The 9,282-nt window shown below is 31.1% G+C and overlaps 1 protein-coding gene across 1 annotated transcript in view; it reads left to right on the top strand.

Moving 5' to 3' along the window:
* The first annotated feature begins 4,199 nt into the window (after window positions 1-4,199).
* Window positions 4,200-9,282, top strand: part of mRpS25 (mitochondrial ribosomal protein S25) — a 7,982-nt gene continuing 2,899 nt past the window's right edge. Inside the window, exons 1-3 of the mRNA XM_014428558.3 lie at window positions 4,200-4,446; window positions 7,473-7,579; window positions 7,653-7,740. Coding sequence (XP_014284044.1) covers window positions 4,310-4,446; window positions 7,473-7,579; window positions 7,653-7,740 — 332 coding nt within the window. The 5' untranslated portion in view covers window positions 4,200-4,309. The remainder of the gene's footprint in view (window positions 4,447-7,472; window positions 7,580-7,652; window positions 7,741-9,282) is intronic.

Here is a 9,282-nt window from a genome sequence, read left to right as displayed (position 1 = left end):
AAACTTCGATGTATTTTGGGTAATGTATTGTAAGCAACGATATTTTAAAACATCGATGTTTTTTGTAGTTGATGTCCCAGTCTTTGATACAAAAAGCACTTTTGACTGGCCTGAGCATGGTATTCGTTGGAACAGACCTTATGTTCCTTCAATAGTTGTTCAAAAACATCGATGTTTTTTCAGTAATGTATTGTAAGCAACGATATTTTAAAACATCGATGTTTTTTGTAGTCGATGTCCCATTCTTTGATACAAAAATTACTCCTGACTGGCCTGAGCATACGTAGTCGAAGAACAGACCTTATTTTTCTAAAATGGATCGATGTATTTTGGGTAATATTGTAAGCAATTGTATTTTAAAACATTGATGTATTTTGGGTAATGTATTGTAAGTAACGATATTTTAAAACGTCGATTTTTTTTATATAAAGGAAGATGGTCAGGGTTGCGGTCAATTTCGATTTTTTTTGTAGTCGATATAAGATTCTTAGTTTCAAAAACCACTTCTGACAGGCCGTAGAATGCGTAATCGTTGGAACAGACTATGTTACTGAAATGGATGTTCAAAAACATCGATGTTTTTTGGGTAATGTATTGTAACCAACGATATTTTAAAACATCAATGTTTTTTGGAGTCCATGTCCTTTTGGTTGATTGAAAAAGCACTTCTGACTTGCCGGAGAATGCGTAGTCTTTACTCTTTATGTTACTGAAATGGTTTAAAAAAAACATCGATGTTGAAAAACACCGAAAAAACATCGATGTTTTAGTATTGAACATCGATGTTTTTTATCGATGTCGCATATCTAATTCAAAGTATATAAATACCTAGATCCTGACAGCAATGTTTTGTTTGTCAATCCTGAATCAATTTTCTCCAAAAACTGCTCCAACTATTAAAACTAAAATCGGTGAATCAATGATTAATTCATTGATTTTTAATGATTAATTCATTGATGAGAATCAGTGGTCTGTAATACCTCCAAAGTACCTTAAATTTTGTTTATTTGAAAAAATAACCAGTTCTCATCATCGACAATAATAGTCAAAATATTAATGAATTTTATGAAAACTTAGTAGGAAAAATTCGAACGAAAAAAGCCCAGACTGCCCATCTTTCCCGAATGCATTTCGGCTACGTTATCTTGTGTTAAACTGTTTTATTCTTGGTAGGAACAAAATTAATATTCGTTATTTCCACCTTAAGAAACCTTAAAATACGAATTTACATAGCAACAGAAAAGTACAAGTTTTTTGTTGATCTTTTTTGTCTACCCTAGTCTTTTTAGATTTTTTTTCTAAAAAAGCAATAACTTCAATACGATTCCACGAAACTCGACCTAAGAGGAAGGTGTTAGGTAAAAGTTGTGATCCACACACCAGATTTCTTAGTGTTACGATCTTTTTGAGGGATTGTGTTGTGTCGTCTCGTTATTAGCAGGGGTATTCATTATGTGTTAAATGTCAAAGGTTTTACCATATTAAATGTTTTAAGTATAGGATTGTGAGCAGCCCCATTTAAAGTCATGATAATTGTTAAATGCATAAGAGCTCCTCGCAAATTTTCTGAGCAAGTTGTTTTATAACCTTCCAAAACTTCGTTATTGTTTACTTCTAAGTTTTGATTAAAGTAATTTATTACATGCCTAAATTGAGTTAAAAGTGGGAGTTGTGTGAAAGTTTGGCTACTGATTGTCTTGTTGATCTTCTAATTTGTGAGGAAGAGAATCATGATGTGCTAATTAGCAACTGTCATTACATTTTTTTTCTCCCAAAACTCCCATTGGAGTCCTATATTGCCTAATCATGGTTGAGGGTCAAAGTTTTTCATTTTGTGGGACCACCACTCAATGAAAAAAGTCAACGCCCCAGGCCGGATTCGAACCGCGCCGCCAATAGACATCAAATTGGTTAAACGGTGTCTTAACCATTGAGCTACTGGTGGCCCTACATTATTATTATTGTCTTTTTTTTTTCTCTTACCTCCTGGAGCAAAGAAAAGGCATTTACAAATATATATATATACATATGCCAGCTATTTCATTTCCTTGTTTTGCCGGGATGGCATTATAAGAATGGTTGACGGGTCCGCTGAAGGCGTTGTTAACAATGACGGCATATGTTTGCCTGGATTCTCACTAGGAATAGGGAGGGACTATTCTGCAGAGCCAGAAGTTCCTCCCAAGACGAGGACGTCTACCAAGGGGACAATGTATTGCCACCTCCCAGATCTTGGTGGAGGGGCGATCTCACGGTATGGATGGCACACGCTTTCAGCCCATCAAAGAATTTGATGTGCCTACGGCCTATGAACTGCATCTCGGTAAATATCCGACGTAATGGATCTACGTTTGCCACTAACCGCAAATCTAAAACTTATTCAAATGCTTCATAAACAAAGGAAGTAATGAATGGTATCCACGTTGGTGTCCGCACGCTTGTGTATTCTTGTGACTTTTGTCTGATTTCATTCATTATCTACCAAAATTACCTATTTATAAATCTGTTCTATAGCAACTTCTGTGCTGATAAAAAAAGTTCCTGTAAACATAGGTCTCCAAAAAATTCAGATCCAACCTATGACAAATAAAAAACTGAAAAATGTTGATAGTGGTTTAAAACTTATTTTCAGGTAACAAAATTTAAAACTTACTTTCATTCTTCATCATCTTAACAGTGGCATATGATTATTATACAACAAATCAATAAAATTAAACATAATTTTTTTTTTACTGCTTTTTCGTACAAGAGAGTAGGATAAACAATCAGAAAAAGCATGTTTTGAAAATGCTAGATTCATAACAAAGGGATATGGTGCAACATATCACAGCTCGTAAGGACTATGAATATTCTTGCGATTAGGGTTTTTGTGAAGGAATTTTCATGTTGTTCTCTTTCTTCTCCTAGTTGTTTTGTTGATAGAACAGTGTTTCGTATTACTTTTCCATCTTGAATCAGTGCGCGCTTCACACAACTTTCACTTACCATCCTATTTTTAGTAGAAAATAATTTCTGTTCAAGTATCGCTACCCGTTTGGTGCTCCTTCCATCGTTAGCTCTATTAACTGTATCTTAAATTCTGTATCTTCCTTAAAACAAGAAATCCAGATCTTGTACCATTTATAGCTTTTTACTTATTGTTTGACGATACCCTTATTAAGGTGGGTGTCATAACCCTACTCTCCTTCTAAACAAAAGTGAAGCCAAAAAGGTTAGACCCATGGAGGCTATGTTTACGTTGAGTATTATAGGAATGCCCGTCATTGTAATGTAAACTGAAACAGAAGTCAGTGATCAGCTCGTACTCTTCCCCCACTCCCCTGCTAAGCCCCATGTCCATTCTCGCCTTTTTAGCTTCACTTTTCCTGCCAGCTTATTCCCTCCACTATGCACCCCCAATGTATTGCATATTCATGATTATAGGGTGTGCCGTAACAGATAATTATTTCAGGAAGATTTTGGCAGCAAACATTATCATGCTTTTCCCCTGGCAGCTATCAGCGACGAGATTGGCGCACGTGGGCGGATTACGTTTCTTAACTTCAAGTTTTTAGAAATGACCAAAAAGGTTATAAAATAACTCTTTAAGATATTAGGATAAATATAAAAACAAAATTATAAGTATGATCTTTAAGTAGAAACTTTTTTCGGAAGAAGGTGCCATAAAGCTTTACCACTTAGTGCCACCATTAGTCCCTTTTGAAACATCTTTCTACTTCTTTTTTTTCAAGCCGTCTTTGCTACTGCATAAATTATAATTTTGTATTTTTCTAACAAAACGATTTCAACTTGTTTTTAATTTTGATTTCAACTTATGTAACAGTTAACATAATAGTTTGACCTGAAGGAGGACTTAGTCTTATTCATAATATTAAGTAAAAAAATGCAGATATAAACATTATTTGGGATTGGAAAGTGTTGTTACTATTACCTTAGAGGTCATATGAAAAAATGTTTTTTGAAAATTGACATAATTCTAAACTATTTATGTTTATGTACTGATTATAGATCCATAGTATCATTCTATAGAATAGAATTTACCACCATAAATACTTACTAGAAGTTTCCACCGATGAAGCTTCTTTAGTACAGACTTACCGTCTAAACTATTGGTATGTTTTAAGTATTCTTCAAGTTCATTTTTCTCAAATACTGATTTTCTGAGTTGTGCGGTGATGCGGTGTGAACATATGATGGGAGACCTAGGCGTTCCCAAACGGCAGATAAGTTGATTATAAACAAACTTTAGCCAAGAATTTAATATTTGTAATAAAAAAATTAGTACTTGACAAAATCAAACCTTTACAGTATGCCTTTTATGAAAGGCCCAGCTCCCATAAGGAGAACTTTAAAGTATTTAGAAAGTGGTAAACTTATACTAAAAGACCGAGTTCAGGTACTTTCTATAAACTACAATAGCAAAGGAAAACACCATGCAGGTGCTAGGTAACTTGCTTTATAATAATTTGTAGAAGTGAAAGTTATTTCAGTTCATTTCCTCATTTTCAGAGTTTTATTACTTTAAAATTTTACATGTTTTTTGCAATTAGAAAGATTGTTTGAGTAAGTCAAGAGTTAGATAGCCTTTAAAAAATAGCCCACTTGTTAATACCACAGATATTTTTCATTATTGATACTTCAAAAGAAGCGTTTTGAAGTCTATCATCACATAGTCACTTACCATATAATATAGGTGATATATAAATTCTACTCACTTAAAAGTAAAGGACTTAATGATTGATATTGCCATATAAGTAATCATCTGATTTTAGGCATCTTTAAAATGGGTTTATAAATTGATTTGCTCTAATTATTTCATTTGGGATATGAACATTAACTATATTTATATTATGTTATTGAACTAAAATATCTGCTGCCCTAATTTTAAATGAAAGTAGTCTTTTATGTATCAAAACAGCTACTTCTTTATTATTCAGCATGATAAGCTGTAACATATATGGTTAGGAGAAAGTAAATTCTGCCTATTGTCATAAGAATCGTGGAAACACAAAAACATTTATATTTTCCTCGAGGTGATTATAAAATTCTTTAATATTTGATATTTATCCATTGTTTATTACTACTAGCAATGTAAGATATACGATAGCTTTTCAAATAGAAAAAAAAATCAAAGGTATTTGAAAATTCGGACTTTATGCCCTAAATAAAATTAAGAAATTCTAGAACTTGATTTTTTCCTGCTTATGCTCCCCTAAGCATTCATAACTCCTAAGGCTGTTTTGTAATTATTCCAAAATTAAAGCTGATTAAATTCCATACTAAATGGTATAATGAAATTCATCCCTATCTGCTACTAACTCCGACCTAAAAACATTGTAAAGCTGAATTTCTGCTCTTTCAATTTATGCCTATAATAGGGCAAAATAGAGAATAACTCCTCAAATGAGGTTGGTTATGTACTATATTGTGTAGTTCATAGCACCCTAGACCACTCCTGCTTGGTTTTGTGGAGTAGTGTTGAAGTTATCATGATTTTGTGGTTTTTGAAAAAATAGCAGAAGAACCAGTAAACACTAAAATTTTTCCGATGCTCTTATAATACATATTCTAGGGTTGCCCTTGGTGTGAATACCAAATATTAACATTAGTTAGTAATAATATTAGTTGTTAGTAATGTAAAATTAATATTAGTTGTTCCACTCAAGAATACAATATTTCAACTGAAGGTAATAAAGCCATGTACATATGAATGAGAGCAGGAGCTCTTAGCTCTTTTCATTTTTCCAGTTGCTCTAAAATTCTGTCTCTTTTTTTCCTTTTAGGTATTCACCATTCTCTTTAATATTTTGTATTTTCCATTGTTTATTACAAGGATAAATGGCTATTAAATCAAACAAAATTAAAGTTACTTTAGAAGTTTTTTTAAAAAATACCTCATTAAGACATTTCAATGAGTATAAGACCTGTTTGATATTAAAAAAATGCTTAATTGTATATTGATTTACTGAATTTAATCAAAATCAAAGGTGTTTTTGGAAAAAATCAATTATATGAAGTGGCACTTCCAGTATGTTGTTTTTATCAAAAATGTTGAAGTAACATCCATAAGTTATACCAGCATTAAATATCTAATTTCTGTTTTGTACGAATTTGTTTTTGAGCTAGAGTGTTCACAAAAACATCGTGACCATTTTATCAGACTTAGTTTAGGACTCAAAAGGATCTCAATATATGTATTGCTGTTAAAAACTTAATTTGAAATTTTGTTCTATCGTAATACATCCCCTAATTATATACTTCAATTGTAGTTAACTGAAAGGAAAAAGGCTATGGTATAGCTTGGCCCATTGGATGAGTCTGCACTGTTGTGAACTTACCACAAAAGATATGTGGAACGGAATAAAACAAATTGAAATTGGTATTAATGAGGCAAGTTAAGTAAACAACATGCACACATTGTTAGCGTTGAGTTCAAATTATTCTGGCCCAGTGCATTATAATGGTAATTGTGAGTAAATATTACTCACTAAGGTTTAAAACTTACCCTTTATAATTGACTTTGACAATGCTAAAGTTTTATCGTCACTGGCTGTTGAATCATGGGAAGGGTATAAATTTCACAAGGAGTAAAATTTACCCAGCAATACCATTGTAGTATTAGTGATTTCCCACCTATTAATGACCAATATGATACCAAATGATATGACTATTTTAATCATCTATTTGTTAGTAAATAGAAGGTCACCAGTTTTCCTTAATAGGTTCAATCGAATATTATTTATTTAAGACTATTCACTTTAAGCTGATAAACATTATGTTGCCCTACAAAAAAAAATTCTTTTATTTGTGTTTTATAGTTAAATTATTTTACAGTTTCAGATCTGTGTGTACTTAAAAAAAAATAAATGAGGATGGATTACATCAACTATTATATTTATATTGTGGAAAATAATTAGGACCCATTTTTTTTTTAATTCTCTGTATATTTGATATGGTGATATTTTGACCCAAACGTGTGGGTCATCATCAGAGCTAAAATCAGAACAAAGATTAAATGAGATATGAGTGAGAGAAATTAAAGGTTAAATAAGTAATTTAAATTAAAAGAAATATATTAGAGATAATGGAATAAAAATTATGACTTATTAACAGAAATATGATGCATGGTGTATATGACTAAAGCATACCTAATAATATGTGGTGAATTTAGGGAAATAATGAGTAAATGACAGACAAGGTTAGCATCTAGTGACTAGAATATGAAAGTAATCATTGTTAAATAATGTGAAGGCATTTTTGTATAGAATGGAAACGTAAATGAGGATAAAATTAATAAATAAAGGTATAATAAAAGCTATGCCATTATTTATGGAACTGTAGGAATTAAATATGCAATATTCAATACTTGAGCAATCCCTTACCATTACTTTTTTTTATCAATATTGAATGTAAGCACATATATAATATATATATTTATTTATTCTTAATAAGTCACTTTTTTTTATTTCAAGAGATTTTGTTTTTTGGCACTTACCACAACTGCAATATAAAAATCCTAATGTGCAAGTTGTCACTTTCAAGAACATGACACCATCTCCTTTTGTACGCTGTTTCTATGGTATGTTTTTTATATACCCTATTGAATTTATCTTCCTTTTTTTTTTCCTTCCTAAATTGTTTCTCTTTTCCAGATAATGGTGATGATCTGTTAATAGACATTGATAGTCAAAATAGAGAAGATATTCTCAACCATTTAATTAGTGTTGTTGGAAAATCCAAGTGAGTAATTGAATGAAATATTGCTTTAAATCAATCATACTGGTTTACTTTTCGATTTATTGTAAATATGAACAAATTTATGATAAGTTGGTTCAATTGGTATCAACTAAATGATAAGTTGGTTCAAATATATGGGAGATTATTTTATTATAAAATGGTATGTTGTTAAAAAATGTAAGCTTCTGAAAAATAGGCACCCAATTGTGCCTGAGTAGGAGCATGCTGTATCTGAGGAAAGTGGAACCATCTCCTTCAAGTTCCCAATTGCTTTTCTTAGCAACATCCGTACCCACATCCAACCTCTCTGAGAGTCTCGGTTCCTGCATTGTCTAGTGAACAATATATCAGGCCTCAGGATCACAATCATCCATCATAAGCCTCATTAAGGGAATTCATTAAAGTTAAAATGTCTGTTTCTATAAATAAAATTAAGACAAATTGTAGCCAAGTTAAGTCTCAAAACACTCTTTATTATTTATTTAAAAATCTAACATTTTGGCCAATTCGGCTATCCTCAAGAACAATCTTAAATATAAATTTACACCTCACATCCAATAATTTAAAAACTTTTCATCACACGATAAGAAAGTGATAATAGTGTTAAGTTGATTGGTAATTAAAAGTTTTAAAATTTAATGGAAGAGTGACATAATAGAGTAATTTGACTGAAATTAATGGGCTGGGCTGAGTAGCCTGCAAAAAGTTTTTAAATTATTGGATGTGAGATGTAAATTGATATTTAAGGTTGTCCTTGAGGATGGCCGAAACATTGGACTTTTAAAGAAATAATAAAGAATGTTTTGAGACTTAACTTGAATACAATTTATTTTATTTAAACAATTAAAACCAGTCTCAAGACTACATATGAAAAAATTAAGACTATGGTCTTACGACTACTTCGTATTCGAATATCACTTTCATTTTGCCTGGGTTATAAGCTCTCTAGCTGAAAAATCCTTTCCAAGAATTAATTTCCACAATTGTACTCTGAATAAATAGTTTAGGTAAAAAGCTAAATTAGCTGATTTTTTATCATTGCACTCAATAGTAAATTTATGGACTTCACTTATAACCAAAGTTTTATGGCCATTATTATTAATTCTATTAATTAAAATATACTTAACTCACTAAATATATTTGAGATTTTAGAATTAGAAATATGCATATAAAATAAAAGATACTACTGTCAAAATTTCTTAAATATAAACTTCTTTAAATGACAATAATGTGATGTTATTTTAAAGAGTACCAAAATTAATCCTTGTTAATTTTTATTTAAAAATAATCATACACACACAGACAAATATACAATTATTTTAAAATTTACTGGAAGATTATTGATTGACCGTGTGTATAGTTGAAAGGAATATGGTCCGGGTGCGGTCAAAAAAACTGAAATAGTAGAATTATACTTAATTAAAAGGATTTAGTGCATGCTGATGATATTAAATAAACTATTGTTTTTTAATAAGGAAGAAATTATGTCATTCACTAAATCCTTTTAATTCTATAAGACTCTTCCAGCATAAAGGATTATTAAAT

The sequence above is a fragment of the Halyomorpha halys genome, unplaced genomic scaffold, assembly GCF_000696795.3.
Source record: "Halyomorpha halys isolate HHAL.00 unplaced genomic scaffold, Hhal_1.1 Scaffold726.1, whole genome shotgun sequence".
Lineage (NCBI taxonomy): Eukaryota > Metazoa > Arthropoda > Insecta > Hemiptera > Pentatomidae > Halyomorpha > Halyomorpha halys.
The sequence above is the reverse complement of the archived record's forward strand: the minus strand, read 5'-3'. Positions and strand labels throughout refer to the sequence as shown.